The sequence below is a fragment of the Stegodyphus dumicola genome, chromosome 3 (assembly GCF_044657685.1).
Source record: "Stegodyphus dumicola isolate Sdum_Otavi_A_Nest chromosome 3, ASM4465768v1".
In the NCBI taxonomy this organism is placed as follows: Eukaryota; Metazoa; Arthropoda; class Arachnida; order Araneae; family Eresidae; genus Stegodyphus; species Stegodyphus dumicola.
The window spans coordinates 108,667,229-108,687,349 of record NC_140770.1 but is presented as its reverse complement, the minus strand read 5'-3'; the positions used below and the strand labels follow the sequence as shown (position 1 = coordinate 108,687,349).

General features: G+C 28.0%; 1 protein-coding gene across 3 annotated transcripts in view; it reads right to left on the bottom strand.

Annotated features, from left to right (window-relative positions):
• Positions 1-2,214: 2,214 nt before the first annotated feature.
• The window catches only part of LOC118201272 (phospholipid-transporting ATPase ABCA3-like), a 157,157-nt gene continuing 139,250 nt past the window's right edge, over positions 2,215-20,121 (bottom strand). For 2 of the 3 annotated variants that reach the window (XM_085813158.1, XM_085813159.1), the window contains 2 exons: positions 13,757-13,979; positions 2,215-9,924 (listed from right to left, as the gene is read on the bottom strand). In XM_085813158.1, the coding sequence (XP_085669284.1) occupies positions 9,745-9,924; positions 13,757-13,979 (403 nt within the window). In that variant the 3' untranslated portion in view covers positions 2,215-9,744. The remainder of the gene's footprint in view (positions 9,925-13,756; positions 13,980-20,121) is intronic. The other variant, XM_085813160.1, reaches the window with a different exon arrangement.

Sequence of the window (20,121 nt, the reverse complement as noted above, 5' to 3'; positions counted from 1 at the left end):
TACGAGGCGCACATCTACATGTTATAGCAATCCGATATACAAAATTTCAGCGTACTGAGGCTACTCGTTTTTGATTATACGAGATACGTACAGACGCCACGAAAAATTCTCTTCAGAATTTATTTTAAATCAGTTTTACAATTTTTTGGGGGCCGCCCAGACGGTCTAGCGGTTAGGGGAGCCTGACTGCGATACCAAAGGGCCCATGTTCGAATCCCAGAGAAGGCATTTGGATGTAAAATTGTCTGTCGCTTCATAGGAGGTAACGGTGGCCGCCTATTAGGTGCCTCCACAATAAAATGGCTACCACTTTTGGCCTTAGTAGTGACCAATGCCGTTAGATGCAAGGGCCCGCCATTTGTAAAAAAAAAGGGAGGGAGGAAAGAGTTTTTTTATTCTATCCTTACGTACAGATGTCACGCAAAAACATTGTTACATTGCATTCGATAGCGGTCAAAATGGATATTTTCATTGAAATATGATGCCTGAAAATTTTCGCGATTACAATACTTCCTTTTTACTTCGTACAAGGAAGTAAAAAGCAATTATATTTTTGTAAAATTTGTCCATATTTTTTTGGCAAAAGGCTGTTTCCAGGGGACACAATCAACAGGTTTATGGACAAGATCCACATTTTTTACTTTATTTAAAGCTACAAAGATTATAGCATTTTATACTAAGACAGAAAAGCAAACTCTTTTGGTTGAGAATTTTGAAATCAATCAAAAACGGTTTTAAATGAAAGAAATGAGGAAAACAAAGGAAAAAAAATGGAATATGTTTTGTCAAGGAAAATAATAATGGAACACGAAAAAAAACTAAAATATTAGAAATTTGAATATTGGAAAATTAATGTCATTAACTAAAGAAGAAAATGGTTAATATGGAAGGGTTCAAGGAAATCTAATCTCCTAACCGAAGAAGATTTACGGATAATTTTATACAAAGTCAAAATTATAATTATGTGTCTAACTGTGGTTAGCTATCAAACCTTTGTTTGTTTCTCTCTTGTGAATATATAATTCATGCTCTCTGATAAACGAAAAATTTCAAAGTTTTTTTTTTTTTAAATTTTACCATATATGTCAAAACACTTTGACATGACAAGCTAAAATTCTACAAGTATTAAAATCAGAGGCGGGATCTTTAAGAACAACCAGTTTTAGTGATGGCTGCAAAAATAACCTTAAATATGAATTTGTAGAGAATCCGAATAATTTTTTAACTGATAGAGAGATTAAAATTTTATGATGAAAAGATTGTTAGGATAATTTTTAATAGCTGAAGGTCTTTTATGATGACAAGATGAATATTTCTGAATTGATTCATCACTGCCCATGACAGATTATGGAATCTCTCAATGGAAATTGATTTCAAATAAATGTTTTAACAGAAAATATGTATTCTGAAAAGCAAACTTTCTGAGCAAATATACGTATTAGCTAAAAGAAGATATTTTTTATTTGTAAGAGTAACATGATTTTGCATGGAGAGGCAAACAAACAGAAAATTATTTACTATTAATAGGAGAAATTTAGATTCTAGACCAAGAATTATGACCAAGATATGAAAAATTAGAAGCTGAATTGGCAATTTTCCATTACTTGAAAATGAAACTCACCTAGCAAATGGCGACCATGTTTTTGAGATCAAAACATGTCTATACACTGATGAAATGTAATGTTCCTACAGTGATATAAATAGGTTTTAAAGTAATAATTTATAAAAATTTGTAACGAAATGTGAGAGGAACACTACCCATGATGAATTCAGCAAAATGCAAGGCATGTGCCACCTATGAAAAATATAATGCACAGTATGTGGAAAATTATTAGGAAATACTGTGAAATAGGATGTTAAACACTGAAAAATTTTAAATGATATTTATGGGCATTGTACAAAAATGAAGTTCTCCTTTTACTTTGCTGCTACATCCATTCTATTTTACTGCTAAAACAGAGCAATTTGTTAAAAAATATATATATATATATATATAATTAGCTTCATTTTGTAGCTATCAGACTTCTAACAAACAGAAAATATATTAATTGTGAAAAATACAGTTTGTATAAATTTAAATTTTGTTTTACCCTTACTGTAAGAAATTTAACAATCTTGATTAAAATATTATTTATCTTTAAATCAAGCTTGATTTTAAACATTAACACATAGTTTTGGATTTATGTTGCAAATGCTCTAGTTTGATAAATATCACATTTATTCTAAATCTCAATTTGTATACATAATTATGAATCTTTAACACACAATAAGAAAAGATACGTTTTGTAAAACACATTTTAATAGATATTTATATTAAAAAATATTCATCATAAATAAATAAATAAAAAATAACTAACTAAATAAATAAATAATAAAATAATAATAAAGAGTACGAATATAACACTGTACTTGATAGGCTACTAAGAAGCAACTCTTGACATTATAAACTGCAGTTCACAGTTAAAAATAATCAGAATACACTGCCATAATACTGTTTAATCTTTCTGTTATTTACAGAATTCTTCACAAGTTCAACTCTGATGTCTTTTTCTCACATATCAGTTAAATTTGCTGTTCAATTTTTAATTATCTCGTCTATGATTTTAATTCTTCTACAGTTTCATCCTATCATGTCAGTGTGATCTGACATATATCAACCAAATAAAAGTGCACTGAAAACTTTAGGGAAAAAGTGAATAAAAGTGCATGGATAGCCAAATAAAAGTGCATTGAAAGCATTAGTCAAGGACCACGAATCATATACTTGAAAGGAGAGATAAACTGAATTTTAATACCTAATCACATTTGAACATGTAATGTCTAAAAACATTTTCGGTAGAGCTTCTTCCATTAGTAAAATGGATTTCTTAGAATCCTTCCAATATTAACAAAAAACTTTCTTCTTTAATTAATTACATTAATTTTTTAACACTTTCAAAACACTAATATCTTAACTTTTTAATATTTCTTTACTGTTTTCTACGACAAAGGCCATTACAATTACTTTCGATTTGCTCTGCTAATTTCTTTCCATACAAATTGTTTCATTCTTTTAACTGCTGAAATATTTTTCCTCCTTCTGATATATATAAAGAGAGACCAATGTCCAATTACTCTCGAAATTGATTTCGAAATCTACACCCCAATAAGGTTGCTTTTCTGTATAACTTCAAATTCCATATTCCTTTTAGCATTAAATAAAGATGAATAAATAGTACTTGTCCATAAAACTTCTTGTTGTGCCGCTTTGAAAAAGCTTTCTGTAAGATAAATATGAACAAATTTTACTAAAACAGTGTCATATATATATTTTTTTTTCCCCCGTATGTAATGTGTGTGCTCTTGCTAAATATATTGTGTATTGGCTAAATGTGCTATTGGCTAAATATATTATTAGTTAAATGCTCTATTGGCTAAACGTCCCGTCAGCTAAGTGTTCTCTTGACTGAATGTCCATTGTTACAAATAAAAAATAATCACTTTAAATTTGAATTTTTTTTTTTTTTTTTTTTTTTTTTTCTGTATTATTATTGTTCATGTATGTTTTGATATATATTTAGTATTTGAAATTAAATTAAATTAAGTTAGTTAGTGAAATTTAGTTTGAAATTTTGTTAAAAAAAATCTGGTCCGCTGACTACTTTCACGTCATGCATGGTGGCACACCAGCTGCTTTCAGGTTATGCATGCGACTTGCATGTGGTCTGAGTTTGAGGCCACTGGGCTAAGTGTCACAGATTCCATAAATAACATTACTTCCTATTAATATTTGAAATTAATATATACATACATTTTCTTATTCATATACATCCAAAGTTTTATCTATGATTATTAAAACTTGAATTTCAATAGTTTTAAAAGCCACAACAGGAACAATGGAATGAAATTTTAATTTCAACTGTTAGTTAAACAACTAGAAAATTTGCACTACTTTTTCTGATAACACTTATAAATAAGGTAAATGAGAAGTGCTGAATATGCTTAATAAGTGCAATGCATTTTCAAATAAATTAAAATTTGTCTATAATAATAGCTGTTGATAAATAACTAAGGTGACTTATATCTAACTAGATTTAAAATAACTTAAATTTAATTAATATGAATAAAAGTAAAAAGCTTACTAATTTCAATATCTACCTGTCTTCCATACAAATATTATTCTATTTAGAATAAAACAAATAAATAAGGATGAGATATCCTCGAGTTAAAAAGAAAATATTGATATTTGAAGCATTAAATTTTAATACATTCCCCTTTCAAATTCTAATCTAAAAACAGTAAAATATTTTAAACCAAAACTTGTAATTAATTTTGACATTCATTGCAAAAAGAATATGATGTCATAAATTTGAAAGGAGTTGGATTACCAGTATTGCTTAGTAGTGAACTCGAGTGCCATAGTCTTAATTTTTTGGACATACCACCAAGTTTAATGTTTACGTGTACTAATTTTTTTAATATAATCCTTTTACCTCTACATTTGCTTTCAATTAAAACATTCTAGAAAAATATAAAAAATCCGAACCATTACACATGTATTTTTGATTAAATTATGATAAAATAAACTTCAAAATTCAAGTGTTTTAATTACATAGTTCACTTGGTACATTTTATTTGTTGCAATAAATATAAATGCATTTTTAAAAACTGGCCTTTTTAATTGTTTTTCATTAAGTGCAGATTTGCAGTTCGTTTTAACACAAAATTCTTAATGCAAACTGATTTCTTTTTATTCTCGTATGAATGATTCAATAGAAAAATTTAAGAATTTCTTAGAATTTGGATTAAAGAAACTTTAGGATTCATCCAGTCTCTAGAAATAAATATTCACGCATAAATAAAAAGCCTAAATTAACTTAATAAATAAAAATGTAACCACTGGGGGGGATGATGAAATGACTTGAAGACTGATTATTCTTAAATCAGAGTCTATCTATCTATTCTTAAATCAGAGTCTATCTATCTATCTATCTATCTATACACACACACACACACAAAGAAAAACAAAGTAATATGCCCAAAACTAAAATTTAACCTGTCTTGCACTATAGCTGTGAGACTGAAGTAAATCAAACATAAAGTATCCAAAATTAAATTGAAATCAAAACAAGTTAAGTTCCCCAATAATATTAATAACTACAACCTTGGATAAAAGGTCATCCATAATATATAATATATATATATATATATTTATATATTATGCACTAGATTAGAAAAGCATATTACAGGCCACCTGCTTCTCACAGATCTGAAAAAAGGAAAAATATTAGTAACAAAAGTATTTGACAAATGCAATAAGAAAACATTTTTACTTCACTTCAATAACAAAAGTAGTTTGCATTTATTTTAGAATAAGGACATAAGAAAGATACGTTTCAATCTATTTTAAGATACCGAAAAGCCGTACAATTTCATGTAATAAAGTAAGTAATAAAGAGTTTTTTTAAAACATTTATGAAGATTCTACATATTTGCAGATTCTGAAGAATTACAGTTACACTGTAGAATTCTTGCTCAGGTAAAACTATACAGTACAAAGTCCGTAATCCGGACATCCATTATCCGGAATGATCTATAATCCAGACCTCAAAGCCACAAACTTGTTTTTTGTATGCTTTACGCATGCACGTTTAATGTATAATGGACGGTATAAGCTAGGCTAAAATTATCTTTACTGATTCTAAGGCATTTCAGATGCAGATTGCACTGTTCCTTAATCTTTCAACTGGATCCGGCTTATTATATTTTGCAGACTTTTAGATCAATTTTATAAAAATTAACCTTGAACTTACGATTATGTCAAAAAGAGTTTTCAATTCTGGAGTTGTCAAAGGATCTACAAAGCGAAAGCATGTTTTGATGTACCGCTTCTGATAGTGAAGAAAGTGACAGAGAGGTTATTGAAAACAAAAAAATTTCGATTAGCAAGTTAGTCGGTATTCTCAACACAGCAATTACAGGACTTGGAGCTTTGTAACTGAACAAGAAATTATGCCTGTTTATAAAAGATATCTGTTATAAGAATTAAAGAGAAAGTATTAGCACAAAAAATGAAGCAACTTAAACAACTTACATTGAAAGAAATATTTAATAAAGTAAACAAATAAATATTAAGCTTTTTTTTTTTTTGTAAATTTTGATACCCTTTTAGATCATAATTGCTCTTTATTTCATAAATTACGGTTTCATAATTTTGTCTAATTTCTGCATGCCATATTACCAGATTTAAATTGATGATCTATAATCCAAAAAAACCCCTAATCCGGAATCGCCGAAGTCCCGGTGAGTCCAGATTACGAACTTTGTACTGTGTTAATAACAATATTTTATATAAGTACATTATGAAATTAAGCTAATATTGCACGACTGCCAAACTTGAAATATAAAAACTAGGAAGATTTTATTGTGAAGCAATTCTCCAAAAGAATTTAAAATTCACACAGTTGACTTTAAGTCATTTTATAATGCATGATTTCAATTATTAAACTATTTAAAATGTGATTTTGCGGGAAAATTCATTAATATTTAATTCAATATTCTTATTTTTAACTATAACCCTAATTCTTAAATTTAAAAAGCTGATTAATTTTAACCCCTAATTCTTCTTTATTTTGCAATTTTGTAAAAATTTTATGTTAATGAAATCACGTGTAGATAAAAAAAAAAGTTTTTACTTATCAAAGTACTTTTAAATATGATGAAAATAAAATTAGTAAATGAGATACACATAATAATCATGCAGATAAATTTAATAATGTAACATAAGATAAACTTAATAATGTAACAAATTTACACCATAATTAATTATACATATTTACTCAATACATTAGAAAGCTTCACAGAATGCTCTTCACATCTCTGTAATGGATTAACACGATTCAGAACAAACAAAAATTAATCAGATAAATGGCATTCAACATTTTATCAAAAAATTTCTTTTTCTTCAATACTGAGCAATCAAAGATTGCTCTACAGCTGTATTTGAAAAAGATGAGCTAAACATGGATAACTTAAAAACAGGAGATTCAGTGATTTCCTGAGAGACCGGCAGCATGCCCTAAAAAATCAGATACCCCTCAATTCTATCAGGAAATATGACAGCTATGTTATTGATAGGAAAGTTGATAAGCAATGAATAAAAATTATATTTTAAATAAATTATTCATAAAATGTATATCGTATATCTTGATGATCTGTGAAGATGAATGACAAACTGGTTTGACATATGTATTTCAAATTTATATGATGAATGTTAATTTATGATATTAATGAAGACTAAGAAATACATTCAGAATGCAAAAATAAACTTCCTGTAATATGAAAATTAGTGATAGAATTATCACATAACTAGTGTAATTCTTTATCTTTATTCATTCATTTTACTTTTTGACAACTGAGACTGTTTATGCAGTGCATATTGTTTCAGAGAGGGAAAGGGGTTAAGAAAGAATTTACATCATTAAAAAGCATGCATAAATAGATTTCTGTTAGTAACTGTTATCAGTAATACATTATTTTTAAAATTTTAACACAGTACTTGTTACCTATCCTGTAGGAGAAAATAAAAATTTTTTGAGCTATGTAATTTAAATTTTAAAAAGCTGATAATGACAAAAGCCTATAATAATAAATGAAAAAAAAAGTTATAAGTGTATAGCACGTGAGTATCCTACTGTATTTAATGACTAGAGGAGAAGAGCAAGAAGAAAGACAATGGAGTGTCATTTGACCATTGCACTTTGTGCTTTACAGGAGAGATGTCCACTCATATTAAGTATAAAGATACTTTTACGCTACCATTTTTGTCAGTTTAAGACATAATCTCTACAAGTGATGCTTCTATATTACATGGAAATGCAGTTACCTTTTTACCCCATGAATGGTTGAATAGCCTTGGTTTAAGATTTTGAAGAGCTGAATGGACAGTCTTGAAAATGCATATACTATGAATATCAATCTGAAATGTTCAGAAACGGGCTTTTTCATGAAGGAGTCCACTTTTTAAATTTAGGGATCACATTAAAAATTATGGAAATAAAATATGAAATGTACAGGAGAAATATGTAGGGAAAATATGCGAGTGAATAAATACACATCATTCTGTTCCAGAGGGATAATATATGATCACATGTTAAAACAGCAAATTGTTTTTTTAAATTCAAAGATATTTTTACATTAATATTTTTTGAAATAATTCATCTAGTAGGATACATATTTTAATATCCTACTTTTACTAATATTTCTAATAAGTAATGAAACAGGAGATATTTTGGGATTTTCCATCAGTTTTAATAAAAATATTCAGCATGTTTGTCTGAAAAAATTTTAACCATTTCAGTGAATAATTGATAACATATACGAAAAATGTTTACAAAAGGTTACTTTTATTTATAGGTTTGTAGCCCCGAAGCAACGCAGTTACATACAAATTTTTTTCCATGTCATTTAAAAAATAACACACCAAGCACAGCTATATAAAAATACTGCTGTTTTTGGCTGCTATTATTTTCTTGTTTTACACACTATAAATATTTTCTAATGTTACGTAGTATAGCATTTATAAAACATAATTTTATACTTATGTTTGCTTTTAGAGCATAATTAGTTTGTATTCATTTGAATACATAAGGTCCATGTTGGCAAAAATTCTATTTTATTCACCAAAGTTTTATGGAACACTAAAACTATTTCTTTGGATTAATAATTTGACTCAATTATACACAGAATTTGTATTATACAAATAATACAAGTGGCCTCTCAGGTTAATATATGTTATGTGTATTTGGGTACAAATAGTGCAATAGTGTTTGAATACAAATTGTTAATGAGTTAAAATAAGTATTTTAAGATAAGAAAAATATATTTAAGAATAAGTTTCCAAAATAATTTGATACTTAAAATAGTAAATTTAGAAAATTTAGATGCATCACTAAAAGTATCTAAAATTATCTGAAAAATAAACAGTTTGCAAAGTCATAAGCTTATAAAATATTTAAACTACTATTTTCAAGCAATTTTTATACTATTTACAAAAAATGTAAATTAAATATTTCCAAAAATGACAAAAATTTTATTTTACATTTGTACTTTATAATTAATATGAAACTATTTCATATTCATAGAAAATGTTTCTAGCTTACACATGCACATGTAGAGATCATTCTCAAAACATGGGAGACAGGACATGTAGAAGATCAGAATTTAAGTCTAAAAGATGCAGATATAGTAATACTTAACAACTTTAATATTTCCTTCTCTGTTCAGTGAAGTAAGTTGAGATAAGTGGTCTGTTTGAAACATAGAATATTATCTGTTTATATTCATGTTTTTCAGTGATCAGCAAAATTGACAGAGACATTTACACTGCGTAGACAATTAACTTAGGCTCATTCTGCATCATCATTATTTCTACCACAGGAAAAAAATCCTGGTAAAAGCAGAAATGATTACATATATAGAGAGAAAGAGACAATATTTTGCTTTCTCATGCAATGTGTAATGTGTTATTTACATTTTTGGTAATAGAATCTGCATTTTAAAGCTGAAAAAAACTCATACACTTCAATGTATTCTGTTTTCAACAGCATTATAGTCTTTATCCTGCCAAATAAAGCAGGAGCTTATATATAAATTACTTCAAGCTTATAATATCTTTACCAAATGGTCTCTGTAATATAAATATAAATAAAATACACTTACAATAATTACCATGCAAGAATAAATTTAAAAGCTAAATAATTAACATTAAGCAGAAGACTGCTCAAATAATCTTTGTGCTCGAGCAAATGTCAAGAATATCTGTTCAAGAGATGTGTCACTAATCAAATAATCTTCCAGATTGAATCTATGTTTCATATCATCCATGAAATTGAACAGATAGCTAAGAGTTAGAGTAGGATCAACAATATGATACTGCAGCATACCCTGAAACATAGGATGAAGAACTGTTATTTCCATGATCACATTAACATACATGTTAAAATAGAAATACTACCTCTAATTAAAAATTAAACCAATAGATTACGAAAGGAAATAAAATGAAACTTTTCATATTATAATTAGAATGATATGCTGACACGAACTAAATCACTATAGTAAACAATATGAAAAGTCAAACATTTGCTCCTAATACAACCTAGTTGTATCTCTCTAATAATAAAATAAAATGATTTTTCCTTAATGAAATGAAGATTTTTAGATTGCTGTATTTTGCTAAAGCCATATTTTTCAATGAAATTAATCAGTTTGATACTAATGATACAGTTTTTTTTATGATATTTTTTCTGAAGTTTTCACTCATAAATACTGAAATAAAACCATGCTTGTTTTTCATTTATTATATATATATATTATATTGGTGTATAGTTAAAACCACAATCTGAAACATTTTTACATAGAACACTATAAATCTCATTAAAGTTCATATTAAACACAAATACATTTTTTAACAAGTTTTTTTTATACAATAAGCTTTTATTTAAAATGGATATCCTAAGAAATGCACTAAAAGGAGAAACATAATTTATCTTAAAGCTTAATGTGAATAATAGATTCAATAATTCTATTTAAAGAATTCATCTACAATTTTATATCATGAATAATAAAAAAATGGGGCACCCATGATAAATCAAAAAAGATAATGGTTTATACATTTGACAAAGCAATTAAATTAATAGAAAAGTTTAAAAAAATAATAGCTAATACATCTGACATGCAATTAAATTAATAGATTTCATTAGTTAGGCAATTCACACTTTTATTACTCTTGATATAAAACTAAATGAATTCTGTACATAGAATTATTTAATCTATTACTCCCATTAAATTATATGATAAACTATTTTTTTCCTTTCAGTGCATTAATTATCATATCCATTTTAAGCGAAAGATAATTGTATAAAAAACTCTTTTTAATTGCACCTTATTTTCTGCTTTTTAGTCTCAGTTACACATTATCAATGATAAAATTTTTTGTCATTTAAAACACAAGCAATAAATTATAAGAAAATTATGAAATAAAGAAAAATACCCAAACATCATTCAAAGAATGAAAGATGATATAATAAAAATGCTACAACAAGCATTTTACTTAAAGCTAAAATGAAAAAATGAATAGTATCACAAATTCATCAATAAGTGAGGAAGGATGACAAATTCAAAAACAATTTTTCCGCAAGATAAGTTTTTTGTTTTAATTTGTCTCAGGCTGCAATACATTAAAATATATATATATATAAAATCACTCAATATATTTTTTATCTTTCTTGTTTTAAAACAGTTTATCTTACAATCTATGAAAATTTTATATTTGATACATTATTAGCTGTTGAAATTTTAAAATTATAAGCATCAAATAGTCTAAAAAATAAAGCACTTTTCAAGTTTTTTTACACTCTTTTCCATGATGCAAACAATAAAATTTTGATATGTTTAGGTTGTTCATTAAATTAATATATGTGCAAACAATCATTTAAAACATTTAAAAAAAATCTAAATCGAATTTTGAAAAAATCCTTTTACTACATTGCAGTGTCATCAACCATTAGTGCATATATAAAATTTGAACTCGATATCTTATCACAAAATAGGTTGAAAAATCACTGACAAAATTCCAACCATAGTAAAACACCATGAGTGAAATAAATAAAAGCTTATAATAAATAGCACATGACTTCATTTATGTTATTGAACTGCATAGCTAGTAAAGCCTACAACACAGTGACTTGAACTTTGATTACCAATGAGATATTACTAGATCATATATTTGATTATTGCAATTTTTATATTATTATCCAATGGATTCCACTCATGAACAGAAATAGGAAAATACTGAAAAATTATTAATCAGGCTATTAATGGAAATATTGAAAGACTGGTGATCAGATTTCTGAAGAAATAATTTTCTCATGAAGTGTCTGCCAGAGACACTATTGGAAGAATGGGAAGTGAGATGTCTATCTGCCAAATTTGTATCTCACATACAAACAGAGCTGGCAGAAAAGCAAATACATGCATGATTGCCATGATTTGAAGGAACTACATCACAACTCAAATTTTCTTATGAGGATCATGACCTGTGATAAGTCTTGAAGCTATAGGTATAAACCAGTAACAAAGCAAGCATCAAGCCAATGGAAACACAAATTCACAAAAATCTAAGAAATACAGATCTGTAAGTAAAAAAAAAAAACATATCTATCAGTAGAATGCATTATTATTAAACATATTTCTAAAACAAATTCAAGAATAAATTTAACTTTCTCAAATTTATTAAATAGCATTAAATTGAAAATTTTTCCGAAACAATTAAAATAGTCGGATATTTTAAGGAATATTAATAACATGTTGCTGACAGTTTTAATGTTGAATCTTTCTTTTATGCCTCATTTCAACATGTACTTGCTCAGTCCAGAAGTTTAGTAAATATCACGCAAGATTTTATATCAAACAGCATAGGTTAAAATGAGAAGCAAAATCATAATCAACAAGATTTGTGACAGAAGTTTAGCTGTTCCACTGATGTTAATTGTCTAGAGAATAAGAGAGAAGCCTGCTGGTTAGTACAGACCTGAATCCTTGATGCTGGCATGGATTCCAAATGTTGAAATTTAGTTATACTTTGTCAGTCAAATCCTGTTAGTGTCATAGCTTCATGTAGAGTTACTGGAGTTATGACCCAGTAAATATACTTTAAGACTCCAATATGCCATTGAAGTACCAGAAATAATAAGCTGTTTTGTATTATTTTAAGTCTTACTAGCTAAAAGGAATAATTTAATTGAATTAATTTTACACTTTTATGTTGTATTTTGGATCCACAGTAAAGATTAATGCAGGGATTATCAACCAGAAGCAAATTCTCCCCACTCTGGGAGAGAATTTCATAGCTTCAGGGAATTGCAGTCAGTCCTTTATTTACCTGTTAAGTATTTAGTTTTATTTTATGAATGTAAAAAAATACTTTTATTCAAGTTTGGTATTTATCAACATTTTCTATACTTCTAAATTTAAATAAATGTATATCTATTTTTCAAATTTGGGAATAGAGGGGGCAGGGTATGATTGTCAAGCAATGGTGAAAGGATAAGATGCAAGAAAATGTGCTACATGCCTTGTATAGAATTCTTAATACAAAGTGCTAAGTATTGAGTTCTGAAATATTGAATTATTATTTCATAGGAATTTCATACAAAATTCCTATCAAATATTACAATAATTCAAAATTCTAATTTTTGTTTGTTTATTTATTTTTTATTTTATTATTGTTATCATTATTTTGGTATTAAATGATTAAGTTCTCTACTGGAAACTCCAGAATTCATCATGCTGTTTAAATTACTGGAAACTTTACAAAGATCCAAACTACAGTAAAATCTAAATCGAAAACTTTCCTGCTTACAGAATGGGTTTTCTTACTCAATGAGCTACTGAGGAATTGGCTTTGGATATTTCTACTTAAACAAGAAACTGGAAAATGACTTCAATGACATGATCTGCTGATATGAAATAGTTTAAGTAAGTAACATGGCAAGCTGCATCCTTTAAAATCTGTATGATTTATAATAATTTCAAATTAAAACTAAAATTTTGAAGGAAACTGAAATTTTGATATAAAAGATTAAGAAATATTTCCTCTTTATTTTCAAGCAGATCTCTTTTCCAAAGATAAGAAAGAAAAGCGGGAGGAGGAGAGAAGGAGGACACATTAGCACAATAAAAATTATTGTTATGTTATGGATTGAGGAAACAGTCTTACTTGATGATCATCTTTCAGTTCAGCACTTTGCAAGTTGCTTTCAACAAATGCTTTTATCTCAGTCACAGTTTGTGGATTACCTAGAGTTTCTTTTTTCATTTTGATAACAAGCGTATAGCCTTTGCCATATTTTGATTTTAAATGCTGTATAGAACCTAAACACCGAAAGCGACCATTGACCATGATTGCAAGTCGGCTACACAATGCCTCGCATTCCTCCATGCTACAAAATTACAATTATTTAACATATACTAAATATATTATTAAAATCTAATGTTAAAAATATAAAAAGAATATCAAATAAATAAATAATACTGGAAATTAAAATACTTATGAGAAAAATTCTCATTAATTCAATTAGTGATATTGTAGAAAATGTCTGAAGAAAATAATTAAATGAATCACAGTGGTAATTAATAAAGGCTTAATCAGGTGAAAAGTGGGCAGTCCCAGTTCAATGTCTCCAGTAATGCGAAGTAAATATATAGTATAGCCTTCATATATCCATAATATTGCATTTCAAGATTTATCATGAATATGTGAAGTTACAGATAATTGCAAAAATTATATATTATGAAATATTAATGAACCAAATGACAAGGTATACTTAATATAGTGCTCACAAAAAGATTTACCAACACAAAACAGATCAATAATAAAATGTATTACATTATGAAAGGTACATTTACATAGCTTTTTTTTTTTTTTTTTTTCTGGAATTACATATATTCTAATCCTCTGAAGATGATACAAAAATCAAAGTACTACATTGATGCTTCACCATAAAATGTCAGACAGTTTTCAAGGGGTAGAATAAAATAAAAATCCTGCTTTTTGATTAAAGTACTGAAACATTAATCCAAATCACACACTTGTGCTGATAGTCAGGACTGCCATTAAGAACAGCATCTGGCACTAGGCTGCTTTCTTTTATAATGTTTAAACTCATTGCTGTGAGTTTTCCAACTTATAAAATTGAATATATGTTTAATTCTCAAAATATTCATAAAAATTTTATAATAAACTGTAAGTAGAATAAGTAGATACTGAATAAGTAGATACAGAGCCACAAATGCACCTCATAATGCCCTTATAAAATATGGAAGAAGTTTATGTAATAGTCTGGTTGTAAAGGATGAAGTCATCAAAATAGTTTTTTCAAAGATAACTATATGACTCTAACAGCAACAGCAAACAACATACATTAGGATAGAAATAAGCACATTCATTGATTACAATAACCTGAAAGAAAGAGACATCAATATGATGCTTTATGATTTGTGCTTCTTCTCAACTTTTTCTTTTAGAATAGTGCAGACCATTATTCTGACGAATCCAGGAAACTGGAGCAAGTGTTTTCTTTATGGATGCAGAATATTAGCCCCTTCAAGTACTTTGTCGGGATCAGGTTGTTCATATTACATGGAACAATGGTTACCAGAGCCTACTCCGAATAGAGGTTGGACTTCTATTTTCCACCCCCAATTTTGAGAGCACCTCGAAGGGGATCCGTGGATCTCCTACCCCTCTCCCCCTCCACCAATCCACATGAGGTGACTTTCGGCTCGCCACATATTTAGAATGTCGCCCTGCTACACCTACACTATACATTTACAAACATCCATGTCTTCTCTGAGATTCGAACCCGGGCCCTTCAGTACCGCAGTAGGCTTCCCTAACCACTATACCATCTGGGCGACTTAATCTAATAAAGAACTGGAAAGAAAAGTAATCTTGTATCTATTTGTTCTAGACCTTAAAATTTGTCTTACTGGCATATACAGATCAAAGATAATGAAAAATTAGCAGGAGAGTATCCAAAATTCAGCAACAATTTAAAGGAAAGTTTTGATTTATCATAAGCAGATAATTTTCAGTTAGCATAAAAGCCTTCATCCATTTTTTTTCCTTATTGTAAAGCACACAAGAGTAATTTCATTGATGGTTACAGCCGAAAACATCGCGGAAAAAACAACGCAAGACGAAAACGTCGTGCTACAAAACAACGTGGGAGAAAACATCACAGTTCCAAAACTTCGTCGTCAAAAATAAAGCGGTTAAAAAACTTCGCAGTTTAAAAACATCGCCGTCGAAAATATCGTGGTAAAAAATAAAGTATCTACAAATCATCACATGACCATAACATCGCAGACATGCTTTATTCAGGCTTTAATAATTGTAAATGGATATTCCCATAATGATTTGTGAGCGCAAGATGGAAAAAGGATAATTTTTACTTTCATAGTTTTTATTAATTAATAAATTTTTGCTGATAAAGTAAGAAGGAAACTTAAGCATAGAAAATTAGCGCGACTTATAGCACTTAACAGAATTTTAAACTGACATAGTTAACTAGCAAAGGTCATCAATAAATTATTTTTTATAAAGTTTTTACTGGTAATTAATAATTAAAAGTGATTAGGATTAAAAAACTAGAACTAAAAAAGGATTAAAAACTTAAAAAAAAGGACTTAGGACTAAAAAAGATTAGGAAAAGGAAGGTAAGTAACTGCGTGACCTTATTTATAAAAAAAAATTGCTAACTTAATTGTGAGATTATTTTCTTCACTTTTGTTAACCTAATACTCTTATAATGAAAATTATTTCTTGTTTTGCTTCAGTTTATTCTTAAAGTGTTATTAAAATTTTCATGCACAGCGTGCAGTCAGTTACTTGAATGTCGATTGGTTAGTTATGACGAAAGTCAGCTACATAATATTTTAGTAGGGTTTGAATTTACTAGATTATGCCAAAGCACACTACGGCTATCTGCTTAAGGGGTGGAATACCTCTGTGGAGTACATTCTCAGGAAGTGGTTTATATCCTTTATTCATTCATTATACTTTAGAAAAATCCCGAAAATCTTCACGCAGCTTTTTGTTTGTTTGTTTTTTGTTTCTTAGAAATAATGTATACTTGCAGTGAACCTTCTTGGTAACTATCTCCCTAAGACAAACAGTGTTTTGATCATTATGCAGGTTCAGCACATTCAGACAAGATTTAAAAAATGCAAAATTTTGAGTGGTCGCTTTAAATTGGATTGCTTAAATTTACTTTTAGATTTAGACATTTCTTATTAGCACTTTAAAAGTATTATTTAATTTTTCATATACATTTTATTCGAAAATTTCGTAGTTAATTACTGAACTTACAGTGACCAACTTCCTAAGACAATTTTAATGTTTTTCTTCGGTGTTTCTTAATTTTCAAAATATTTTAATTTATGCACGCGACTAATTTTTCTTGTAAACTTTTAATTAAAGATAAAATTTAATGAAATAAAAGCTTAATTTCCCTTAAATTGTTCTCAAGGATTAAAAACTGCACACATTTTACATTGACTTTTATTTTCAGTGACTGAGACGTTTCAAGTACAATTTTTTTGTATTTAAATGACAAACTGTTTGGAATAAGAAACTATGATATTTTTATGTATCATTTTAAATGTTTTATAAACATATGATTTTGAATATCAAGCATAACTAAATTTTAAAATTCGGGTTCGCTTCGTTGCATGATTATTTTTTAATTAAATTAATTAGAAAGAATATTTTTTCTATAAAATGAAAGTATTTAGTGCTTCTACGCATTAAACTATTGGAAAAAGATATCTTGAAAGAAGGCATATTAATTTTTATAGTTTACGTTTTAAATCAAACAAAAGTATCTTTCCATTTTAATAATTTTACAAATCTTATAGTTTTTTTTTTTTCTTCTGTAATTAACTAGTTTTAGTTTCAAAGTTCATAATAATAAACAAAGATATACAATGAATTAGCTAAATCAATGAGAGGTGTGTTATTAGGTAAATGTAGAATTCAGTTTATCCATGTACACCACTGTAAATAACAAATATACTAATTGCTTGTCTGATTTTTGATGACTGAACTGGAAAAAAACACAGTACTTTTAAAGCATTATACCAATTTCATATACTTGTAAAGCACTTATATTTTTTTCATTTCTTTTTATTTATATTATTTTCATTATTTACGTAAGCTATTATTTACATAAAGTTTTATGCCTTAAAATTTGCTTTTACGATTTAATGTATTTATAATTTTTGCGTGTAAAGACCGGACAGCAAATTTTTAACGTTATTTTGACAGAGTTAAACATGTTTCGGGAAAATCTGTATATTTGTCTTATTGGTTTGAAGAAGTGTTTAAAAATAAAGGAAAAAAAAAAAAAAAAAGAAAGAAAGAAATGCATATTGCCCAGCTCTAAAAACAGACTGCTTAAAATTTATGTAATTAAAAAATATGTATTTAATTTTGGAAAGTCTTGCTACTCAGATTCTAAATATTTTCCATTTTCAGCGACAAAGTTTGAATTTATGATGTTTTTATCATACGTATAATCGGAAAGATTCGCCTCCTTAATCGAACTACATGGATATATCATTTTATTGGAAAAAGATTAAAATGTTGTATTATTCATTATTCGTATTGCTGAAGTTTGGCCAAAAAAGAAAAAAAAAAAAAAGGAAAAATGTCAATTAAATCTTTAATATAATTCTTTGATGGAATTATATATTAATTAAATAAATCTGTATGTATGAATACATATATGAAAAAGAGGCAAAGGGCTTTATCAAAACCAAACAAGAAAGGGCGGTCTAAACGAGTTTGGTAACAAGGCGCTCCTTGTTTGGTAAACTTTAAACTAAGCTTTTCTGGGTTCTCTTTTCGAACTGTATAATAGCTGTAAAACATGCAAATACTAATAAGATAAGAAATGCTATTTCTGTTCTGTACATGGAGCATCATCAGTAATGACTGAAATTTTCAGTTGTCTTTTATTAACCAAATAGCCTTAAGCGCCTAGAGGGGACAGATTCCCAGGAGTTAAGCTTGATCAAAACACCCGTTCTAACGGTTGACTCTCCTAGCTGTAATTCGTACCGCCCCCGAGCTTTTTAGTAGCTGTAATTCTTCCCTTCCCCTGAGTTCAGCCGCTTAGCTTGTTTTTCAACGCAATTCTCAGAACCAAGAGCTTCAAGCATTACTTTCCCGAAAGTTCCTAATTGTTTTCATCTTGCACACAGATTACTACAGTTTCCAGTCAAACCCGGATTCTCACTTCTCTTTTCAAACAAATATATACTACTATTAATGAAAGAAAAAATTTCATTTTATGAATAAAATGACTGAATATAAAATGTGAAACTTAATCATTTATTAAAAAATAAACTTTTGTAAAAAACTCATAAATCAATATTCTGAAAATTTTAACTGCGGTGAAATATAGCATTTAATTCTTTCCCTTAACTCTTTCAGTCCCAATGGGTTATATAAGTTCCAGTAGATGTTTAAAGAAGCCTAGATGGAATTACATGCATCAATTTACTACATAGTTGATGTCCCACTGGTAGTCGGCATCATTTCTAACATGCCTACTACAAAATTGTCGCGCGCCTCTTCTTATAGAGGCTTCATGACAGACTGTCAATTTATGTCAATTTTATTTGTACCATTTGTGATAATTACCAAGAATACATAAAAAAAATCAAGTCAGTTGAAACAAACAAATAAATTGGGACTGAAAGGATTAAACAATTTAAGATGTTTTTTAAATTTTCAGTATTTAGTTATTCAGATTTCAAGCAGCAAAATCATCTTCTCCAAATGCCATTTGTCAAATGTGTTTAACTCCTCATATAAGTATTTTTCCTTTCATTTAAAGATTTTATATTTTGACAACTTGTACATCTTTGTGTTTGATATTCTGCACTATATCATATCACATGTAAAATTATAAATTTTTGCTCATAAAAATTCATAGATTCATATGACTCTGTTTCAATTAATTGTTTTTAATATGTTGAAGATGTATATTAATAGAGTTTTATAATATATTTTCAGTGGGAAATATGCACTAACATATAACATGCATTAAAATAATTGAGTCACAGGATCAGTAAGAAACCATGGTTATTACCAAAATATATAAGGACAGTATACAATACAATAAAGACTACAAAAATGAATGAGGACAATATTTAAAATAAATAAGGACTATAGACAACTTCTCACACTCCCACACCATGGCCACTATATAAAAATTAAACATGTTGCATCAATAAAATGAACAAAAAAGTGGGACTCTAAGCAAACCAGTACCCCCCCCCAAAAAAAAACATGTGATCCAAGTGTATACAAGTATTAATATATAGTATGAATCACAACCAACATACTAATTAAGCCTTGCATGTATATTAAAGAGAACGCATATCAAAGTATAAGAAATGGCTAACTCCACGAAATATAAAGATGAAAAAGATATTTTTGTTTCATTTAAAACATAAACCATGGAAAACATGCCTTGTTTAAAGATATCTTTTTCCGAAATGTGTTAGATGCTT